General features: G+C 47.0%; 1 protein-coding gene across 4 annotated transcripts in view; it reads left to right on the top strand.

The window, feature by feature from the left end:
• Positions 1-24,064, top strand: part of FRMD4A (FERM domain containing 4A) — a 319,871-nt gene that overhangs the window by 169,769 nt on the left and 126,038 nt on the right. For 2 of the 4 annotated variants that reach the window (XM_032425608.1, XM_032425610.1), the window contains 2 exons: positions 8,887-8,979; positions 20,066-20,150. Coding sequence is in view for 1 of the 4 variants with exons in the window: in XM_032425610.1 (XP_032281501.1) it covers positions 8,887-8,979; positions 20,066-20,150 (178 nt within the window). In the remaining 3 variants the exon portion in view is untranslated. Of the gene's footprint in view, positions 1-8,886; positions 8,980-20,065; positions 20,151-24,064 lie in introns of those variants that run through there. The other 2 variants (XR_004301957.1, XM_032425609.1) reach the window with 1 other exon arrangement.

The raw sequence follows: 24,064 nt of genomic DNA, 5'->3' as shown, positions 1-24,064 counted from the left end.
ACTATTTGGTTTTAACACCCAAGTTTTGTTTTGTTTTGTTTTCAGAGCCCATGGTTCTGGTTGCATAATTTAAATCAGTAAAGCCCTGTTTGTAGTTATCTGATCTATTCTCCATCATCATTTTGTTTCCTCTGTTTGGGTTTCTTTTTTTTTTTTAAGATTTTATTTATTTATTCGACAGAGAGAGAGCGCACATGCACACGTGCACAAGCAGGGGGAACAGCAGAGGGAGAGGGAGAAGCAGCCTCCCCGCTGAGCAGGGAGCCCGATGCGGGGCTCGATCCCAGGACCCCGGGACCATGACCTGAGCCGAAGGCAGACGCTTAACCGACTGAGCCACCCAGGCACCCCTGTTTCGGTTTCTTTTTAAAGGAAAATGCTTTATTGAGGTATAATTGATACACAAAGAACCATGCATATTTCATGTGTGCAATTCTATGAGTTTGGACATATGCAAACACCCTTCATAGCCAGGTGTATAATTTTTTGGTTAAGTTTTTAACTGTTGACAGAGGATCCCATCATCAAAAGCTCTAAATAACTTTTATCCTAAGGGTGCCTGGCTGGCTCAGTAGGTAGAACCTGTGACTCTTGATCTCAGGTTCGAGAATTCAAACCCCACGTTGGGTGTAGGGCCTACTTATAAAAGTAATAATAGGGGCGCCTTGGTGGCTCAGTCAGTTAAGCGTCCAACTCTTGGTTTTGGCTCAGGTTGTGATCCCAGAGTCCTGAGATCAAGCCCCCTGTCAGGCTCCGTGCTCAGGGTGGAGTCTGCTTAAGAGTTTCTCTCCCTCTGCCCTTCCTCCCTGCACGCACGTGTGTGCTCTCTCTCTCAAATAAATAAATAAATCTTTAAAATAATAATAATAATAATAAAAATTGGGGCACCTGGGTGGCGCAGTCGGTTGAGCATCTGCCTCTTGTTTTCAGCTCAGGTCGTGATCTCATAGTCGTGGGATCGAGCTCCATGTCAGGCTCTGTGCTCGGCGTGGAGTCTGCTTGAGATTCTTTCTCCCTCTCCCTCTGCCCCTCCCACTCATGCTCTCTCTCTATCTCTAAAATAAATAATCTCTAAAAATAATAATAATAAATTTTTAAAATAACTTTTAGTCTATTTAACAGAATTAGTCAAACACACCGCAAGTTGAAGTAATGATTTTCATAGTGTATTTAGATTTTAATTTGAATCTCCTATTAAAAATGTGAAGAATTGTGTGTCAGATGCTGTAAATGAGTATTCATGTAATGAAAACCTTGAAGAAGTATTCAGAAAGCTGAGGGAGAAAGAAACTTGTTTAGCCATCATTGCATATTTTAAAAGCCAGGTACAGCTAGAGTGTATTTTCACATGCCAATTAAGAAAATGACTAGTTCTTAACCTCTTATTTAATCACAGAACCCTTTGAAATTTGTTAACAGGTTACGTTCCATCACCTCCACCAAAATTTCACACATAATAATTTATGCTCAAATTTTAGAGGGTTCACAGACACCGTGAAGCCAGAATCCTAGCATAAGAACCAATTAAGGATTTTTTTTTTTTTTAACAACATGCTATGTTTCCATTTAGCGCATCATTGATTGGTACTATTTGCAGTCTGATTTATCCAAATAACTTAAGTCCCGAGTGCCTCGTACTGGAAATGCATCCGTAGTCCAGTGCCGGGACAGTGGGGAGAACCCTCTGAGTCCTTGCTCCCCTCCAGGAGAAGCATGACGAGCAATGGCGGAGGCATCTGAGAAGGGTTTAGGTGGTGAGCATTCCCAGTCTCAAGCTTATCTACAATTTGAAAATAACATAGAAAAGCAGTTTTCCCCTTGTAGGAGAAACAACAGGAAGATACGGCGCTGGGAAAGTAATTTTAGAAATAGGTTTGGGATTTCCATTCATGAAATGCTCTGTACCAGGAGACTGGGGAGGAAAATCGATGCCAAGACCTCCGTGCCTGGGTCGTAACTATTGCTCCTGGGAACATGGCATTCAGCGCTCAGTGCTACCCCGGGGACAGCCCGTGTAGACATCCAGATGTCTGGCAAACCACAGTACCTTCTATTTAGTGACCAGAGAAGGGGTCTAGGACTCTTCCTGTGTGCAGCTGAGATAAATAAAAAAGAATGCGGCCATCTGAGGAGGCCGGAGGGATCCATGTCTTCTGACCTTTTCATTCCTAGTGTGAGCGAGATGGTGGAGCTCAGATCCTGGAGTCGGTGAGCAGTGAATTTTCCCCAAGTATGGAGACCGTTTAGGGCAGGAGCCGTGTCTCTACGTGGATGGCTGTCATCGCCCCGGCAGCATTGATCGATGGAGCATATTTGAAGCTGATGTATTTGTTCTTTAGGCAAGGTTTATTTAGCATCCGCTGTTAAGCCCTGGAAATAGAGAAATGACTAGCTTTGACCCCCTGTAAGGCTTGTATTTTTAGTTCAGGAGGTAAATAATCAGATATAGTGTAGGAGGTGTTACAAAAGAAAATTCAGAACAGCCTTAAGAGAACATAGTGGAGCAAACAGTTCCTCCATAAATAAAAAATTAAAGCCATAAAGTCAGTGGGACCAAACAGCCATCTGTTTTCCTCGATACTCATCTTTGTCTGTCTGTCTGTCTCCCTCTCTCTCTCTCTCTCTCTTTTACACACGCTCTCTCACATAATTGAAGGCCACTATTTGAGAGTTTCTAGCTAAATCACTCTCCCTGAGCTGTTCTCAATGTGCCCATGTATTTCTAACTAAGGACATGAACTAGCTAAACATTTTTCCCTTTGAAGAGCACTCTGCCCAACCCCCTGCCCCCCATCCAGTGACATCCGTAAGAATTTTTATGCTCTTGCTTTGGCTTTCTTTGGAAATTCATTCCATAGGAAATAACCTATCTACAATAAAAACCTCTAAAAGGCACAGCGTTTTGTTCCCCCTTGGGGGTCCAAGAGGCGGTCAGCTCAGACAGACTTATCACATACCTCCACCCTCCGGTAGCTCCCTATAAACAAAGCTCTCCTTAGGGCCATCTCTATTGAAGGTGCCAACACTCAAAACAAAAATCTATTTGTATTATATGTAGAAGTTAAAAGCAATCTGTTAAATAAATGCATCCAATTTCTGTTGCCCGGAAGCAATTGCATATTTATTACTAGCCCCACAGTTTGACCTATCGCCACCATAAACCCAATGAGTGTTATCTTGCTCAGCTTTAAAGATAGTTATCAGTCAAGCAGTAGCACAAATACTCTGAGTGTCAGCTGGGGCATTTTTTTATTTTTTGCTTTGTTATTGGTAAATGCACCGAGGTGAATTCTCAAATGAAAAATCAATGAGAGGGCGCCTGGGTGGCTCAGTTGATTAAGCGACTGCCTTCGGCTCAGGTCATGATCCTGGAGTCCCTGGATCGAGTCCCGCATCGGGCTCCCTGCTCAGCAGGGAGTCTGCTTCTCCCTCTGACCCTCCCCCCTCTCATGTGCTCTCTCTCATTCTCTCTCTCTCAAATAAATAAATAAAATCTTTAAAAAAAAAAAAAGATTTAAATAAAAATCAATGAGAATAATGAAAACTGAGCTATCAGGCATCTCTTAGTTAAACTGAATAGAGAGGCTGCTCCTTTGACCTGTTCCTTTCCCATCCCACCCGAACGTAAAAAAAAAAAAAAGTATTTGAGGAAGAGACTTGGTGCTGGGACCGTGGGGTGTGACGCAGGGAAGGAAGCGTCCTGTGTGGTGAGGGACCCTTGACGCTGTTGGCTATAGCAGATGTGACTTGGAGCCACATACAAGGAGCAGACAATATTTTAACAAGCCCAAAGTACTGGAGTTTCCAGGGTACTGGAGTTTCCAGTTGGCATTTCAATCCATCTCTTAGCTTTTGACCAGATATTAGGCAGTTCTCATAAGAGACCTTGGATGAGTCACTTGTCCCTTTGGTTTTTGCCTTTTTTTTTTTTTTTAAGATTTTTTATTTATTTATTTGACAGAAAGATAGACAGTTTGAGAGGGAACACAAGCAGGGGGAGAGGGAGAGGGAGAAGCAGGCTCCCCGCCGAGCAGGGAGCCCGATGTGGGGCTAAATCCCAGGACCCTGGGACCATGACCTGAGCCGAAGGCAGACGCTTCTCGACTGAGCCACCCAGGCGCCCCTGGTCTTTGCCTTTGTGAGCAGCCTGCAGTGAAGAGATTTTTGCAGGCGTGCAAAACGGAGGGGGCCGCTTCCTTCCACCCAAGGGTCTCAGGACTCCAGGTGTGGGGAGTCCACCTGTCCATGGTTGTCAGAACCCTGCATGCGTGTGTGCGTCATGCCATCCCTCACAGCCCTCAGCTGGGGGTTGAGGAGTTCAAGCAGAGGAAGTGGAGAAAGGAAATTCATTTTTCCTCGGAGGCTAGCTATTTGGGGTGATTCTGGCCTCCTGGTTCTCTCTGCTTCCTGATCATGTTCTCACTGTCTAAATATTTCAGTGTTTGGTAAATGCTAAACCACTCTATGGCTGCGAACAAAGGAATTTCTAGTTAAATAAATTTATTATGAAACTGTCATTCTTTAAAAAAAATTTTTTAAATTTTTTTAAAGATTTATTTATTTATTTGAGGGGGGGGCAGAGGGAGAGGGAGAGAGGGAAACTCAAGCAGACTCCACACTGAGCACAGCCCGACAGGGGGCTCGATCTCACGACCCTGAGATCATGACCTGAGCCAAAGCCAAGAGTCAGACACTTAACTGACTGCACCACCCAAGTGCCCGTCTTTAAAAAAATTTTAATGTGGGGAATGAAATTCTCTAGAGAGGGAATCTGTTCCTCTTCTCTTCTGTTCACGTGGATGAAGAAGAGCAGTGAGCACCCCGAACAGAACAGAGTAGCATCCAAGGGACACATATGTCTGTGTCCCGTCATGCACAGTGTCCTCACCTGGAGGTTCTTCACCAAGTGAATCATGCCCCCCAAAGCCCAGGTCGAATCCCCAGCAGTCCGTGTGGTCAGTAATGTTGGGCCATTGGACTGGGCTGTGGCTTTCTCTTGTGACAATCATAAAAAGGTTCTTCCCGCCAGACCCTTTATCACAAATTATCGTCAGGCAAGAGATTAAAATTTAAATCCGCATGGTCATTGGAGGGATTGCTATTTGGAGTTTTCTCAGATTCTCTGTTTACTTGGCATCCATTAATTCCAAAGCCAGATGAACAGCTGAAGCTGTTTACATCTCCCCTGTGACCCAGAGCCCATCCTCTGAGCCACCTTCTCTATAGGGCTGCCCCGGCCCTTAATCAGTTCAGGGCCAGGTACCAGACAGCTGGGGGCAGCCTACTTATGCCTCAGAGCCTGCCAGAGTCGTTAAAACTAGCCAACCCTATGCTGTTTCCCCTGCCTTGTCTTGTCTTTCCCGTGGAAACCCCAGTAAAGGCTCTGACCTTTGCCTTCTCCTTAGTCCTTCTCAGCCTCATAACCAACACTGGCGCTTCCCCCATGGCCCTGTGTGGTGTGGTGCACCTCTCATCACCGGGGAAGCTCTGGATAACATTCAGCTTTTCTTTCAATAGCATTAACCTCTGTGTTGTCACTCAGTCACTTTCATAAATTGAGATGCAGGCATACATCTATTGCTTCTGGTGGCCAATCAATGAGCAAGTCCTTTTGAGCATCTAATACTCATCAGGCACTGTGAGGTTCGGGGATGACATTTTTTTTTTTAAGTGTTGAAAACGTAACATCTTAGACGGGTCATATTCTTTAAATAACAAGTTGTACAAAATATGCTAAATGCTCTGTAGATGACACACACACAAGCCTGGAGAAGTTTGAAAGAAACCCCAGACGGAAACAATGAAGGATGACTTCTCTGAAAGACTGGAACTCAGCCTTGAACAATGGCTAGCGTTCGGATAATGAGGAGGAGAGACTATTCCAATTAGGAGAAACAGCATGATCAAAGGCACAGCATAGAGCATGCATGGGGCATGTTTGCAAGAGGCTGAGCCTAAAGAGAAGGCTCTGGAAGATTTTGGACCTTTTCAGAGGCAGGAAGAGAGTGGCTGTAATTTATTATCCAATAATTAGGGCTAACATTTGTGTTAATACCTTCCATTTGATCAAGCACACACTTTCACCTTATGAAGTAGGTCTCTGTTTTTTAGATGTAAAGGGTCTGCTGGGGAGACAGAAAGCATACGCAGGGGACGTTCCACGGATGGTGGGGAGCATGGGAGCAGGTGTGCCTGGGGTGGGTGCCGTGAGGGTCCAGAGAGGTGCCCAGCCCAGGCTGGTGTGTGGTGTGGGAAGGTGGGTCAAGGAGCACTTTCTGGAAGAGACACAAGAGAGCCAGGTCTTGAAGGATGGTTCAGACTTCGCTTGGTGATGAAGGAGGGGAAGGGCATTCTAGGCAGAGAGAGCAACATGAGCTCAGGCACAGAGATCTGATAAAGTATGACCCTGTGGGGCATTCTCGGCATTTCCAGTACAACCAGAGACCAAGTTGGCACCCTCTGCTTCCAGATCCCGTGTTCTAGTTGGATGGGAATTTATCCCACCTTTCTGGAAGAAAGTGATCCAGTCGTTCATTTAGAAAACCTTTTTTCCCATTATTTTTTATGGTTACTATGTTCAGAGAAGAATAACCAAACATGAAAGGTAAAGTTAGTAGAAAAAAAAAATGTTTTTCTAGATGGAGATTCATTGAAGGAGGAAAAAGAACCCGAGTTCCTCAGATGGACACTCTCCAGAAGCAGATCCAAATGCCATCTCTAGAGCCACATTGAAAGAGGGATTTTGTGCAAAAGGTGCAGCTTGAATGAGCCTCAAAGTGGAGATGAAAACCTCTAGCGTCTTTTCTGTCTTGCATTTGTTGGAGGCAAGCATGTGCTTGGAGGAGCACAAACATTCTAATGCAGTGAGTCAGACACATTTTGTCTCCCATTATCCACAGACCAATGCCAGCATTTCACACGTGCGTATACATTATGAACGTGTTTCATAGCATCAGGCACCCAAGGAGGCTTCGTGTATCAGTTGTGTCTGTTCAACATGAGCCTCCTGAGTAAAGGGGATTATAGGGCTTGGCCCTCCGGGCTGCTGGACTGAGATTGGGTCAGGAGAGGAGAGGAAAAGGCAGACTCCTCTGCTCATACCTGTCCTGTGGTTTTGCCTCACTCGGCAAAAACCATCTCCTCAACGTGGCCTCCCAGACCCCAGCAGCTGGTCCTTGCCCTCTCCAGCCTCATCCCTCTGTACTCACACGACACCAACATGCCATACTTCTCCCTGCCTCAGGGCCTTTGCACATGCTGGCTGTACTGCTTAGAACATAGTCCCCCTTCTCTTTGCTAAGTTAACTCTTACTGTTCTTCAAATCTCAAACACCAGGCAGTACTTCTGGGCCCCAAACTCAATCAGGTCCTTACATGTTCTCATTATTCATGGTCCTTGTACCATAAGTGTTAGGTCCTAATACCGTTCTGATTAGTAATTCTTTTTTTTTTTTTTTAATGATTTATTTATTTATTTATTTACTTGACAGAGAGAGACACAGCGAGAAAGGGAACACAAGCAGGGGGAGTGGGAGAGGGAGAAGCAGGCTTACTGCTGAGCGGGGAGCCCTATGCGGGCCTCGATCCCAGGACCCCGGGATCATGACCTGAGCCGAAGGCAGACACTTAACCGACTGAGCCACCCAGGCGCCCCCTGATTAGTAATTCTGCCATTAATTGTGGGAATAGTGGTTGAGTGTCTGTCTCCCTACAAGACTATAAGCTCAGGGGAATCGGGATCGTGTCTATTTTGTACACTGCTGCATCTCCAGACCCTTTCTCAGAGAAGGCGATTAATTAATATTTACAGAAGGAAAGAAGAGAGGGAAGGAAGAAATGCATAAGCCACTCCATTTGTATATCATCAAAGGTCTCTGTGGTTCACTGTTTAAAATAGCTTTCATGAGGTAAAATTGACATACAATAAACACTCGGTAAAGAGTACAGTTTGATGAGTTTTGACATGTGTCTACACCCATGAAACCATCACTACCATCAAGATAATGAACATATCCATCACTCCCAAAAGTTTCCTCTTGCCCCACTGAAAGCCCTCCCTCGCACCCACCCCCCAGACAACCACCGATGTGTCCTCTGTCAGGATAGATCAGTTTGCACCTTCTGGAATTTCATATAGATGAAATCCTGCAGTCTGTACTCTTTTGTCTGGCATCTTTGACTCAGCATAATTACTCTGAGATGCATCTATGTTGATGTATGTACCAATAGCTCACTGTCTTTTTTGGGGCGATAGTATTCTGTTCTACAACTATATCCTGCTCATTCCCCTATTGATAAACATTTGGGTTGTTCTAAGTTTTGACCTGTTACAAGTAAAGTGTCTCTACACATCTGCGTGTAAAAAAGTCTTGGCATGGGCATAGATTTCATTTCTCTCAGGTAGATACCTCGGCATAGAATGTCTGGGTCATATGGTGGGTGTGAGTTTCATTTTTTAAGAAACTGTCTGTGATTCACTTTCCACCCTGTCTGCTTCCAGCAAGATGTGAAGATTGCTAACATTTCTAAAGTGGGTTTTGAGTCTTTGGGAAAAAAGGCACTCAGGTGGGTGGTGGTAAGGGGATTCAGGACGAGAGAGAGGGTAGGATTCCATTTTAGTTTTAGCACAATCGAGGAAATGGATAGCAGGTCGCGAACCCCAGACTTTCTGATTGTCATTCCTCTCCTTCATGTCACATGGTATCTGCCGCTGATTCAGTATCCCCCTAGATGACTCCTTGAGGTTCTTCAAATACCGAGAACTTAGGAGTGAGGGAGCGGTCCACATTGATCTGCGATCCGACATGTTCTGCTGCGCACATGCCTTCGTTGCAGAAGCTTCCACAAACTCCAGAGTCCTAACCCATTTGTCTCTCTTCTCCTCAGGGGACACTTAAACTGGCTTCAACTAGACCGAAGAGTATTGGAACATGACTTCCCCAAAAAGTCAGGACCAGTGGTTTTGTACTTTTGTGTCAGGTATGTACGCCTCGTATCCATCCTTTTGCTTCTTTGTTTTTTCTTTGTCAAGAAGTCTGGGAGGGCAGCGTGATTAAAGGAAAGGGGAATCAAGTTCGTTGGGGTCCATCTGTCTCAAACTAAACTGAGTCTCTTACAGTAACACAAATCCTGGGGTTATTATTATTATTATTGGTGGCGGTCATGTGGAGCTACATCACAAATGTCTGTGTCTTCTTTCCTTTTTTTTTTTTTTAAGATTTTATTTATTTGAGAGACAGAGAGAGCACAAGCAGGGGGAGAGGCAGAGGGAGAGGGAGAAGCAGACTCCCCGCTGAGCGGAGAGCCCGATGCGGGACTCGATCCCAGGACCTTGGGATCATGACCTGAGCTGAAGGCAGACGCTTAACCGACTGAGCCACCCAGGCGCCCCTGAGTCTTTCCTTTTCTCACAAGTGACACTTGGCCTCTTGAAACTTGCCTATTTTATCTTATTCCAAATAGGAATAATTGAAATGCAGCAGCAAACCATAGTTCAATGCATTCCCTAGGAAGGGAGGATACGGCTTAATAAAATACCAGAAACGATGGGCATTTTCTGTTCACTAATCTATTATAAGAAGTTTTATTCTGTGGCTGCAGAGAATATAATTTGCTTCTCATGGCTCACATTTGCAAACATGAAGTCAGCTGGACTTACCACTTTCATTTGCAGAAGGTTTTGGCAAGTCAGAGAGGGGGGGTTGTGTCTTGGGTTCAGGGGCAAAGCCAGGATCTGAGCATCCAGATCCAGCGTCTCCCGGAGCACCCCGTCCTTGGAGCCACCAGGCAGTTTTTGTGCAGAACCTTCATTGTGCACAACTGCAGGGGCATTTAGGCCCGAATGCCTCCGTCTTCCAGCGGACACCAGCACTCGTACCCAATACACGCACCCTGTCCTTTTAAAATATGTTAAAGTTCATTGGGGCGCCTGGGTGGCTCAGTCAGTTGAGCGGCTGCCTTGGGCTCAGGTCATGATCCCAGGGTCCTGGGATCAAGCCCCACATCGGGTTCCCCGCTCAGTGGGGAGTCTGCTTCTCCCTCTCCCTCTGCCCCCCAACCCCGGGTCATGCGTGCGCTTGCACTCTCTCTCTCAAATACATAAATAAATAAGATCTTTAAAAATATATATATATGTTAACAAGTTCAAGAACAGGAACTCACAGTTCAGTTCTTCCTAAAGAGCATGGTCAGGAATGCAGTTTTAATCTTAGCCATCCTGATACCATGGAAGGCGTCAGAGAGCCTAAGTAAGAGTTAAAGGGTCCATGTCCCAGACGAGAATATGTATCTTCACCTCTGCTGGCGGAGCAAAATTAAACTTGGATTTAACGCCCTTTTTATTTGTTTAAAAGCTGCAAGCCTATCAGAGCTAACCTTAGCCATTTCCATTACTGATGGGCGTGATCTTGATGTCACAGTCTCTTTAATGGTGGCTCCATTTTCTCAGATAAATGGAAAGGTAACTGCATAAAGGAGAGTTCACAATTCCACTGGGGGGGGGTGAGGGGCGGTGTGGGGGTGCGGCAACGTCGGGCAAGGCTCAGTGGAATTTAAGTGTTTCATTAACCTGTAATCAAAGGTGGATGAGTCCACTTGCCAGAATACATCAGGATCTCCCCTCCTTCCTGCTGCTTTTCACCAACATTAATCAAGAAGAGAGAATACCGGGCTGGTTGTATATTAGCTGCTTTTTGCAAGGGTCTGTTATGAGCTGAGTTATTGGTGGGTTTCGGGAACCGAGCCTTGGAGGAAAGCTTGGGGCGCCACGAAATTGTCACTGAGGATATGCCGGCCGATCCAAGTCACTCATGACTTCTGTCTGTGACACCAGATACACAGAGGAGAGCTGCAGAGGTAGGGCCCGGGCTCACAATATGGAGAAGCAGGAATGAATGCTTCTGCCATTTGCCACCCGTTTTCCTAGGTGGCTGCAGTAGGCATCTCAGAGAACACGTTGCCCGGGGAAAAACTCTCCTGGGCCACATTTGTGGACAGACCCCTAGCAGAATATTGTCACAAGGCGGAGCTCCTTCTGTAGCTCATTGCAAAAGCTGCTCTTTCTGCAGAGCCTCGGGTTTCTGTGTCCAGCCTTGGCCACCTGAGTGCTTCTAACTCAGCAGCTCCAAAGCCAAACTCATCATCTGGACCTCCCCAGGCCTTCTGTGGTCCCTCAAATCTGTGATGTCATTATCCATTCAGTCCTGTAGACTTTGACCTTGAAGTCTTTCCTCTTCCTCAGTTTCTTAGGTGCATTAATTCTCTCTGGCTACTTCCACCCTCTGCCCTATCCTCCCCTCTCCCCATCATCTGTCACTTGAACTATTACCACCTCCCAGGGTGGGTGTCACCTTGGCACCCATCACAGAGGATCCTGGCTCCCAGACCCCACTCTCCTGAGTCCCCACTTTGCAGCCAGCTGAGCAACACAGAAGCAAAACACCAAGAGTCTGTTTTCTCCAAGAGAGGAGACAGATGCTCTCACGTAGGTGAGTTGTGCATTTTTACCTTGGTGCCTGGTCAGAATTCCCAGCTGTGCCTCGGTGCCTTTCCAGGGGTGCCCGCAGGCTATTTTCTCCAAAGGAATTGCAGGATGAATTATCTTCATAAAGGACTCAGACCTTGGACTATGCCGGGGTCCATAAAGGAGCTCCCGTCCGGCTGGGCGATTTCCCCATGAGCTCACTGACCTTCTTCCTTTCTCAACAAGAGCGCGGCGGCCGGAGCAGCCCCAGCCCAGCCAGCAGCACACGTGCGTGCCTGCAAGCGGTCTCTCTAGCCGCTCCTAGCCTCTCTCCTTTTGTTTAAACATCTATAGATTCATCCCTGTAACACGTGCACCGTTAGCCTTCGTGAGAATAAAAGCACCCAATAAAAGACCATGGAAAAGGCTGACTGCTTTAAGTCAAGTTTTGGGAATTCATCCAGTGGAAATATTAACCACGTATCCCTGGGGATCTAAAGTTGGGCTGCCATCCCAGCATGGCTTACTATTTGGCAATTATATATTCTCTTGCTGTAATGCATATTCGAAACATCTGTGAGAGAGGGGGCAGAATTACCACTTCCATTCAACCGATGATGAAAAATAAGACCCCAATATATTAAATAACATGAATCTGAAATCGGGGAATTCTGCTTTCTCCTCTGAGCATGTCCTCAAAGGGCCTGAGGCTGGTGTCGTGCTGCTGGGTATTCTCAGCATGGCGGGACAGAGGACTGAAAATCCGTCTTCACTGACCCATGATTTAGCCTAAAAAGGACCTCCCCTTTCCTCCTTCTGAGTCAGATCACCAGGAGTGATCACAGAGCCTTCAGAGTCTTAATAATGATCTAAAAAGGGAAAGGTCTGAGGGAAGGGAACTATCCATTATTAAACATCCATCCATTATTCAGGATGATTGTAAATCTTCACAGCCCTTGAATCAGGTATTATTACTCCTAGGTAAAGAGAGGGAGGTGAGGGGTGGCTCAGTCGGCTAAGCGTCTGCCTTCGGCTCAGGTCACGATCCCAGGGTCCTGGGATCGAGTCCTGCATTGGGCTCCCTGATCAGTGGGGAGCTTGCTTCTCCCTCTCCCTCTGCCCCTGCTTGTGCTCTCTCTCGCTGTGTCTCTCTCTCTGTGTCAAATAAAATCTCGAAAAAAAAAAAAAAAAAAGAGGGAGATGAGGGCCCAACATGCTGATTCTCCTCCCAATACCGTGAATAAATTGCCACCTCTGTTCAGTTAGATCTGACTCCAAACTTCGGGCCCTCCCCGCTGCACTATGCTACGTCTCTCTCCACAAGTGAAATGCGACCCCATGATTGCTTCTCAGAGACTCTGGCCGGGCCACAGGCCACCAAGTCAGGATCAGTGACTTTGGGCCGTCTCGTGTTCCACACTTGGCCGCGGCTGCAGAACCAGGGTCCACCCTCAGAGATGGCGTCAGGCGCGGATGCACCCCCACTGGAGAGAGGGTGCGGAGAGCAGTAGCCCTCCCAGGCCTGCCATTCCAGGTCTGGCACTACTCAACTCCGAGTGGCCTTGGCAGAGAGCATCCCATTGGCGGGGGGACATCCTGCAGTCGCAAAACTTGGAGGCAGGTTGGAACCTCCATAGTGGTGGAGGAAGGGGCCTCACACATGGTAAAGCAGGAGTTTTCAGAAGCCGAGGTATGTGTTGTTAGCCCCACTTGAGAACTTCTTGCCATCTGCTGACCAGGGTGAACACCAGTGGGAAGGCATTCTCCCCGCACCGTGCTCTTCCCTCTCATGTAGGAAGACTCCACGGTCCCGTCAGCACCCTGAGCCGCATCACTACAGGGCCTGGAGAGCCAAGACCCACTCTCATTCGAGCTGTGGAGAGTGAGTTTCCCCCCTTGGCAACACTGAGCTGCACACTCACCGTTGGTAATAGGTTCAGTTACTGATGCACAAATATCCACCAGGCACTGACCGTGTTGTGGGCATTAGTTTAGGAGCTAAGGGTAGAGCGGGGAGTGGAGCAGACGAACCCCTACCCACGTGCACCTCTGCATCCATTTCCCCTAATTCTCGGGCCCTCTCAGCCTGCCCGTCCTCATCTCTGCCGATTCAGTCCAATCCGTGTTACCACCATTGCAACCAGCCCTTCCCCAGGACCCCCCCCCCCCGCCTTTGCTGCCGGTCACATGCATGCATGCCCCCTGTGCGTGCTCGTGCACACACACGTAGGATGGGATCCGTCCAGTCACCTATTTCTTTTATTTCTGCCTCTGAGCTGCCGAGTGTGGTCAGGGCCAGGGGAGGGGGGTCACACAGCTGCAAGTTGGTGCACAATTGCTTATGACCAATCTCACATAGCTCATCAGTGTTTCTAGCCACTTCTGTCTGTTGCACCTGCTTGGGGCCCTCTGCGATGCCCATGGTGGCTTTTGCTCCCTGCCACAGACTCCAAACCAGAAGCTCACTCCTTTGCTCCAAGAAGGTGACATTGCTTATGATTCTGTAGAGAAAAGGAAAGCTGGCCCAAGGGAGCTTCAGCTTCCTGCTCCCTTACTTAATTGTACCCGCCCCTTCTGTGGCCTCCTTGCCCACCCACTGCATGCGTGCCCACGCACTCACATGCACACCCCTCAGAGGGAGACTGACCCTTAGCCCAGCGTCCAAAGCCGGCCAGGTCCACATGTTCCAGCCCCTTCCAGCACCTCCGAGAACTCCCTGCCTCCAGTCTCCCGTCTTTCTCTGTCTTACGCTACCCCTTCTCCATGGATTCTTCCCCCCATAACCATGACTTCTACCCTGACAAAAGAAAATACTCTCTCTGACTGTATCTTCCATCCGCTCCTGCCTCCTTGCTCCCACCGCTGTCCATAGCATAGATCCGGAAGGAGAGTTCTGCCCTTGTCTCCTTTCTCCCCATCCCACCGGCTCCTCAGCTTGTGGCTGTCCCATCACGGCCATGGTCACTGGCCGTCTCTAGGCCCCAAACTTCACGGGCGCTTCTCTGCCCCCTCTGCCTGAATCAATGGCGTCTTCATCTCTCTGCCCCCCAAACTTCCTCCTCTTCCTGTGGCACCTCCTTATCTCTGTGATTGGCCCCACCACACACCCAGCCAGAAACTGGGGCGTCAACCTTGACTCTCCTGCCTCCTTGCCTTCTTCACTAACTCCTGTTACTTCTGTGTCTTAAATAGGTCTTAGACCCACTGCTGACTCCCCATGAACACCCCCTTCCTGAACCACTCTCCTCGCTGGGGCTCCTTCCATTCTCCTCTAGGTTACCACCGAGTAGCTTTCCAGAATTCTCATCTGCTCCCCTCCTCAAAATGTTCCTGGCTTCCCGTTATCACGCTGCGGTTATGCTTTGCATGTCCCGTCTGACCTGATTACCTCACCTCCTGCTGCTCCCTTACCCCCCCCCGACACACACACACACACACACACACACACACACCCCGACTCTACAACCAGCCCAGCGATCAGTGTGTGAGCAAGGTCACATCCATCTGCAGACCACCGCTTGGGACTACGAGACAAGCTCCCCAAATCTGAGAACAGTGACCCTCTGACCGTATTCACCAGGCAAGCTTAAGAAATAGGTCAAGAAAAATTATAGGAAAAATTTCCCTACACACCCAAGGAAATCTCTGGGTATTTCTGTAGGAACATGTTTGTGCTCCGAATGGTTCCCTCCACTCCTGGGCTGGTCCTTCAGTCATGTCGTTCTCAGCCAAGTGGCCCCGCAACGCTGATCATCTCCAATGTTTGTAGGAAGATAAATAGAGATTAGATTTGTCTCCTCAAACTGAGGTTCACCAACAGTAAACTGAAGTGAGCACTAGGGGAAAAAAAGAGGGAGAGAGGCGATCCCAGGAAGCTTTATTCTGGGAGTGGGGATTTTATAGCTGAGTTTATGGCCTGACTGTTGGGGTCTTTCCTGGCTGGTTGAGACAAGCAGTTGCTCTTTCCTGTCACCATAGTAACAATGAAGGCAGGGATCCTAAAATGAGGGGCCTGCTAACCAGAACTTGCTAGATCTCAACTGGGTGCCCCACTGAAGATTTTTTTCGAGCTGGTGAAATTCTAAAGATCAGAGATATTCGGCCCCAGAAACTCACAGCAGCACCAAATACCCTTTTCATTCCTGTCGCTCCTTTTTGCTACTAAAAGTCAGCGTTCCAAATGTGACCCTTGTGTTCGTGACAAAATGAAATCAGCGGTCCATTTAATTAACACTTGCTGGAAAGATTCGGTGATTCCCCAGTGCCACAGGGTGGATGTGGGAGGGAAGAGGAGGAGCGAGCGGTTCAGAGGAGGAAGGCTGATTGCTGCCATCCAAGGCGTCCGCGGGTTACAGGGGACGAGACTCCCCAAGGCCTCAGAGCCTCTTGATTATTTTATGTGCCCAAACACGTAGGAACATAGCACATATTTATTCCTGCTTCAGAGCGTCAGATACAATGTCTCAGGTCGGTATCATCTGGGCCAGGTTGGGTGTGACATTGCTGATGGTTTTCAGGGAACAGACTTAGCCAGCTTTGCCCTTGGCCTAGGGCAAAGGTTGGCCCTTTGACTCAAAAAAAAAAAAAAAAAAAGCCATCAGATTCAGTCCTGCTAAATGTGCCCAAAGAGCCCGTTTTAAAGTTTTATTATTACTCCGGTAGAGGTACTCAGGGACAGGTACTCAGGTACTCCCAACACATCAGGAGATGGTGGCCATGGAAAAGACAGCTTGCTGCTCACAGTTCCTAGGAGGAGGGGGTTACGCCACACCAGGCAGGGCTGCCCAGGGACAGGGACGTTGGTCAGGAGGCAGAGGGAGTGGGGGGAAATGTGGGGAAGAGCCTTTGTTTTGTGGTTTCTGCAGGAAGGAATGGGTGAGGCAGGGTAATCAGGTTTAGGCTTGGCTACTTTGAATCATTTCAGCAGGCTTGGGGGCATCGGGGCTGTCCAGAGTTGTCTGGCCCTGGCGCGGGCCCTGGGGTGAGAGGGCAGGAGGGTCGTGACCTGGAGGGTGAGAGCCCCACAGAGGAGCAGGAGGGGTGTGTGAGCTCTTGATTGGCTGGTCTGCATATGAAAGGCGAGCTCACACCTCTAAGGAACTGGTCAGCACTGGGAGGGGCCTTCCCTCCAGAGCCACCAAGGCCCCAGATGTCAAAGCACCAGAAACCCATGGTTAATATGGAGCCAGACTTGGAACTGCCCTCGCAGACCCTGTGAATCTACAAGAAAGCATTCAGCTCCTCGGCTTTACCCAGAGACCCGGAATTTTCTTTGTGAACCAGGTCTTTGAGGAAGTGCTCCCCCCGCCCACCTGCGCACTGGTAGTTAAGGAAATGCAACATCGCCACCTACTGGCAAAACGAGGAGCTCTCATGAAATAAAAAAAGAACAGAACTGGTTTAAAAAAAAAAAAAATCCGGATTTTGTACCCAAACCATCAATGTTTCCCACTTCCCCAGAAGTTTCTGCTCCCTGGTGCTCCCGTAGCTTGCCCTGAGCCTCGGTGTGTGGATTGAGATGTCTGGGGTCTGTTTTTCTCTGGGCATTTTGACTCACAAGTTCCCTAGTGCGGATGGAAAGTTCAGGATGAGTTAAATATCCAGGGTTACAGAATAATAATATGACAGGCCTGGAGCTCATAAGTTTTCCAGGCTGCTTCTTGGTGATAAAGGTTAACGGGAAACTGCTTTCCAGTTTCTGTCAAGAGTTGGTGGTTTATTTTTCCTCATCTCAGAATAGGTTATTTCTCTACCTTCCTGCCTCGTGTCCAGCCAGACCCCGTGGAACTCTGGGGACACGAACACTGTCGCAGAGAACAGAACCTGCCCTGTCCTTTCCAATTTCCGTTGCTGGGGGTGGAAGAGTGTTATGTTTCCTTCTTATACTATTGAGGAGAAAATGGATGGCAGGGGTAGCGAATGTTCTCAGTCCTTAATTCTCAAGAATTGAAACAAATGCAGGAAAGACACAAGGTGTTGCTTTGAAAATTACATGATTTCGGACCCAACAGATTTAGACTCAGAGTGATTATTGCAGAACTGAGGTCAAACTCCAGAAACTTAGGCTGTTGTCCTGGCTTTAAGATTCTAGGGGAGCAGTGGCTTGCTTGTGCAACTTTCCACGTTGACAGTGAGTGAAGGGCAGGGGGGCAGGGCCCGGATGCGGAATATGAGCCTCCCGACCGGGGATTTCGGGACATGGGTGGGAGGTCACTTACCTCCTCCCCCTCCTGCAGTGCCTTCGCTGCCCCTCTCACTGTCCCTCCTGAGAGCAGCACCCAGCAGCCCGCGGGGAGGAGGGAAGCTGACAGTCTTTCCCTCCCAGACACTTAACTAAGTCCACGTGTGTGCCAGGCACTGTATCAGTGCTGGAGATAAACAAAAATGAATGGGATTTGGCCTCGCCCTCCAGGAGGCCATTCACAGCGGAGAAAGAAGATGCCCTAGGGAGCAGAAAAGTACAAGACCCTGGGGGAGCATGGAAAGCAGAGGAGGAGGAGCCCGGGGGAAGAGCTCTTCCCTGGGGGCCATCAGCAGAGCCCAGGAAAACATGGTGTTCCTGAGTGAGGGCAGAAGGGAGCAGGAGTGGTTTGGGGTGTGGAGGATGGTGGTTTCTGGGTGGAGAGCAATAGCTTGAACAAAGGCACGAAGCAAGATTCATCTATAATGGGTCACGCCTGCAAGTCGGCCTCCCTCGCTCCCTTTCCTCCTTCCCTTTTCCTTCTTTCCCTCCTTCCTTCTTTCCTTCCTTCCTTCCTTCCGATTTTGCTATTCTGACTACCCCCAGTCAAAAATCCTTCACAACAAATGTGGATTTTTTTTTTTTATTAAATCCAATTTAACTTATTCTGCTTGTCTTATAAGACCTAGAGTTTACTACTGCATTTCTTTCTTTTTTTTTTTTTAAGATTTTTTTTTTTGAGAGAGAGAAAGAGAGAGAGCATGAGAGCGGGGAGGGCCAGAGGGAGAAGCAGAATCCCCGCTGATGTATACAGGACTGGATCCTGGGACTCCAGGATCATGACCTGAGCCGAAAGCAGTTGCTCAACCAACTGAGCCACCCGGGTGTTCCTTTGGGACCACTGTAGACCCTTTATGGAGCCTCCATGACCTAAAATACCTGCTCCAAAAAAGCAAGAGGCAGGTGCTTCTTTTTTTTTTCTTGCAGGGAGAGACCAGGTGGCAGAGGTCCACCAAGGATCCTACTCATTCCCAAGCTTTGCAAGAATGAGCGCCATACTGTAATTTCCAAACATTTTGTAGACTCTCACCTGGGGGGGAAATTGTATTAATACCTGTTGATTGAAAATATCTGCTAGTATCTGAAGTTACTCTGGATTCACTCACAAGTTTAAACGAATCTGTATGATATTAATCACAGCAGCCTCTGCACACCCACACTGGAAAAAATGACAGAAAACATCCGTCTGCGGACAAGAGGTTGCAAACTGGTGGTCTGTGGGCTTGTCCTTGCCTAGGGGTGTCTTTTATTAGCCTCATGCAATGTTGGTTTGTTGTTTTTGTTGCTGTTATTGTTGTCTTCATCCAAATGAGTTTCCAATATTTTACAGCCGTAGACTTCTTAGGTGGAGAACCACTGACCGGGTCCCGCGGTCTTCTTTTACAGTCTGGAAAACAGAAGCCCAGAGAGATGAAGTGATTTGCCCTAAATCATACAGAGCTGGGACCAGATCGCTGGTCTCTTGACTTCCGCCCCAGGATTCTTTCCATCATACTGTAACGCTGTTCTAGAAGGACCTAGCCCTTATCTTCCCGTTACACCTGCCACTGCCACCTCTGGGTAGCCCCAGTTTCCAGGAGGCAGGTATCCGGTGGCCCCACTCAGGGCCTATTCCCTGGCAAGGTTCTGCCTTCCATCACCCCCTCCCTGCACGCGGCTGGTCCCTAGACAAGTACAAGTGCCTAATCTGATTACGTGATTTAATAAACGCCAAAGTCGATGCATAAAAGGGTGAATTAAATGTAAACGTAAATAATTTCAGCATGTCTCATCATGAAAGAAATCTATAAGCTCCATCTGGATAAAAATCCAATTCTCATTTGGCTTAATATGCATTAATACCACAGCGTTAAGAGCACTTACCACAGCTCTCTGGATTCGCAGAAGTCAAATTGCACCTCACCACCTTTGGGAAGATAACGTCATAACCGTTTTAAAGAGAAATAGGGCCTCCTTTTTCAATTGAGCAGAAAAAATTATCTTCAAGAAATCCAACTCAACAGTGATTAGGACCAAAAAAAAGCAATGTATGAAAATCCAATAATGTTATTTAAAAATTGGAAAGCGGCTCAAGAAAAAGAAAGGAGATGGTTGAGTTTAACCCCCTATGGTGGGAGTCCCAGCTCCCTGGCTCTGGGCAAGGTTGTCAAGCATGGCAGTCCTCATGTGCTAGAAAGGGGCCTGAAAAACTCTGCTTTCTTTCAAAAAGGAACCATATGAAAACAACTGATCATACCTTTTTCTTTTTCATTTAGGATGGGGAGTTCTGGTCCTCATGTCAAATCCTGTAGCTCAGAAAACAGCTGATTTTCAGCTTGATCAGTTGCTGCTCCTGTGGCTCATTAGCAGTTTTTCTCTTTCAGGTTCTATATAGAAAGCATCTCATACCTGAAGGATAATGCTACCATCGAGCTCTTCTTTCTGAATGCTAAGTCCTGTATCTACAAGGTAAGAACTTTCCTCCTGTTCAGTTTTCCACTGAAAGCCAAAAGTATCATTTGAAGCCAGAAATCCCAAGTTGTTGCCCCAATGTGATTCTATTGATTAGTAAACGTAATTTATAAGTGGATTGCTATAAATAAATGAGAACGTCCTGAAGCAATACTACCCATTTAACTACAGGACTCCTCCTGATCCCATCACTAAGTTTTGGCTCCTTGGAAGTGCGCCTTTACCTGATTTTAGGGGTCCCGTTCCCCTGGCAGCTGAGACAAAGAGGATACATGGACAGGGAGGGCAGATGCACTAGTCCATGCAGATAGGTCTCCTAAGGATGAGTGGACTTTTTTTTTTTTTTGCAGAAGTCTGTTTGGTTTATTCTTCCAGGTAAATGTTAGAAATACATTGTCATATGTGGCCAAACAAACAAACAAAAACAAACACACACACAAAAAAACTTAATTGGAATTGTATCGAATGATGGAGAGAAATTTGGAGGAGGAGGGAGAATATATAACTTTCAAACATTAACTCTTCCCATTCATAAGTATGAAATGTTTCTCCATTTAGTAAGTTGTTTTTATGTCCCTTAATTAGGTTCTATAGTTTGTATAGTTCTTTCTTTTTAATTAATTTATTTTAATTTTTTATTTAAATTCAATTTAGTTAACATATAGTGTATTATTAGTTTCAGGGGTAGAATTTAATGAAAACAGAGATGGAGACAAACCATAAGAGACTCTTAACTCTAGGGAACAAACTGAGGGTTGCTGGAGGGGAGGGGGGTGGGGGGATGGGGTAACTGTGATGGGCATTAAGGAGGGCATGTAATAGAATGAGCTCTGGGTGTTGTATGCAAAGGGTAAGTGGACTTCTTATAACCAAATGCATGCATTATCTGACTATTTTTAGATATTCTGGCAATATCTCTCAAAGGGATGCTATTGACACTTTAGGTGGGCAAAATTTTTTAATTATACTAAAATACACATAAAATTTATCATTATAATTACTGGTAAGTGTCCAGTTCAGTGATTTTAAGTGCATTCACAGTGTTCGTACCTCCATCCATCTCCAGAACTCTTTTCCTCTGCAAAACTGGAACTCTGTACCCACTAAACACTAACTCCCCATTCTACCCACCCCCAGCCCCTGGCCACCACCATCCTACTTTCTGTCTCTATGAATTAGACTATCCTAGGGACTTCATATCAGTGGATCCTATAGTGTTCGTCCTTTTGTGACTGGCATAGTTCACTTAGCATTATGACCTCAGGGTTCATCCACGTTGTAGTGTGTGTCAGAATTCCCTTCCTAAGACTGAATAATATTCCATTGTATATAGAGACCGCATTTTTTCATCCATTCATCTATCAATGAAAACTTGGGTTTCTTGCACCTTTTGGCTATTGTGAATAATGCCCCTATGAACATGTATCTGTAAATATCTCTTCAACTCCCTGCTTCCAGTTTTTTTGGGTATATACCCCAAAATATGGTAATTGTATATTTAATTCTTTGGGGAGCTGCCGTATTGTTTTCCACAGGGACTGCACCACATAATATTCCCACCAACAGTGAGTAAAGGTTCCAATTTCTCAACATCCTCTCCAACACTTGTTATTTTGTGGGTTGTTTTTTTTTTTAATAATAGCTATCCTAATGGGTGTTGGGCAGTATCTCATTGTGATTTTGATTTGCATTTCCCTAATGATTAGGTGTTGCCGAGCATCTTTTCATATGCTCATTGGCCATTTGTACATCTTCTTTAGAGACATGTCTGTTCAGGGATAATTCTCAGTTGAGTGGGACAGTCCCTTGCACTGCATCCAGTTCGCCCATCTGCTTGCAGTGTTTCCTCTTATTGGCCAACCCAAAACGCCCACATACGTTTCCAGCACACAGCCCCTGCCTGGGGAGAGGGGCTTGCAGACACCACCGGGGCTGAGCTTCTCTACTGGGAGAAGGTATTTGTTTGTTTTATTATGTTCCGTTAGCCACTGCATAGTACATCATTAGTTTTTGATGTAGTGTTCAGTGATTCATTAGTTGCATATAACACCCAGCAATTTCACTACTAGGTATTTACCCCAAAGACACAGATGTAGTGAAAAGAAGGGGCACATGCACCCCAATGTTCATAGCAGCAATGTCCACAATAGCCAAACTGTGGAAAGAGCCGAGATGCCCTTCAACAGACGAATGGATAAAGAAGATGTGGTTCATATACACAATGGAATATTACTCAGCCATCAGAAAGGATGAATACCCACCATTTACATCAACATGGATGGGACTGGAGGGGATTATGCTAAGTGAAATAAATCAAGCAGAGACAGACAATTAGCGTATGGTTTCACTCATATGTGCAACAAAAGCAATAGCACGGGAGAAGGTATTTGAAGGAAACACCCACACTCTTTCCCTTGTGTGTCATGACTGCAAGCTTCAGGGCAACACCTCAGATCAGCTCATTAACAGCCACAGAGAAGCACAGCCTATCCCCCTATGGCACGCTAGGTGCTGAGTGCTTTCTGTAAGTTGTGTGGCTAAATCTTCCCCACACTTAGAGGTGAATATTACTTTTTATCCCTGTTTCCCCTGGGAGGAAGATGAGGCACAGGGAAGGTAGGAGATTCGCCTGAGGTCGCAGATCTACTGAATGGCAATGTCAATGGGGGCTGAAGCTGGCAACCCGACTCCAGGTCCCCTAGCTCAGCCACGGCGCTGCTCTGAGCCCCAGAGGGCAGGCTCTCCCCCAGAATGGAGAATGCCCCTGCAGCCACAGAGGACTTCAAAGCTAAGCACACTCGTGGTAAAGTGGTCAGTGGCTGAGGAAGAAGTCTGAAGAGATCCCACGGCCTATATTTTCAAGTTTAACTAAACCCTATTTTAGGGGATTGCCACAAACCCACCAAACATTAAAACACACGCACGAGTTGGATTGGTACATCAGCCATCAGTTTTTCTTCTGCAAGTTCTTCAGCACGTTCATTGCACAGAATAGTCCCTCCAAATGCAAATGTCCACAATAATAGAAGGCCTGGTAGGGATCAAATTCAATTCTGTGAAAGGACCTCACTTGGTGACAGTTGCTGAGCCAGGACTTAAACTGGGCTCAAACCCAGACCGCTCAGACTGCAGTATTTTGGGTTTTTGCTGAATGGGGGAAAAAGACACCAAATGCAGTTCCAGGAACTTGCAAATTCCTTCCTCTCTCTAAACGCGTTTTCTCATTCTAGCGTGGAAATAAGACCAGCTTGCAGATTGCAAGAGTCTCTGAGGGTTTTTGTTTAAGAATGTGAAGGCACATTGAGAAAGTTCCGGAATAAAACGCGAGACTGTCCACCAGGGGGCATACTGGGGCAGTAAATGTCTGGAAATTCCAGTTCCCGAACTGATGAAATCAGCTCAACCAAGTAAAAGGTGGCCCCAAATCGTGCTTGTCCAGACGCCGGGGAAAAGGAGAGAAACAGTTTTTCACTCAAAGTTGTTCAATTCAGTCCAGTCACAAATGCTTACCCGGAGCTGAAGGCTGCGGTGTTTCTGAACACCGTGCTCGCAGAAGACTCTGGGATTCATAGAAAATGAAGAAGGAGAAGAAATCCTCAGAATTTAATATTACAGGTCCTCCAGGGGGAGGTGGCCTGCCACATCAGCCTGCCTGCTGACCCAGCTGCTGTCTGGCTTCCAAACCCCAGCTGGCTCTTCTCAGGATCCGCACTAGGGCTGGCTTCCCGGAAGTTTATGTAGGAGACCAAGTAGGGTCACAAGACCGCCTGTCTCCCTCCTGTCATCAAAAATAATATTTGCATTTGCATGCATTGGCACTTCAAGCTTCTTTAAAATTGTCACATATATTTTCTTATTTGAGCCGAACAGGGAAGTAGGGCCAGAATCGTTAGCTTTACCAAGAAAGAAAC

This window comes from Phoca vitulina, unplaced genomic scaffold (genome assembly GCF_004348235.1).
Source record: "Phoca vitulina isolate PV1807 unplaced genomic scaffold, GSC_HSeal_1.0 scaffold33, whole genome shotgun sequence".
Taxonomy (NCBI): Eukaryota; Metazoa; Chordata; class Mammalia; order Carnivora; family Phocidae; genus Phoca; species Phoca vitulina.
The sequence above is the reverse complement of the archived record's forward strand: the minus strand, read 5'-3'. Positions and strand labels throughout refer to the sequence as shown.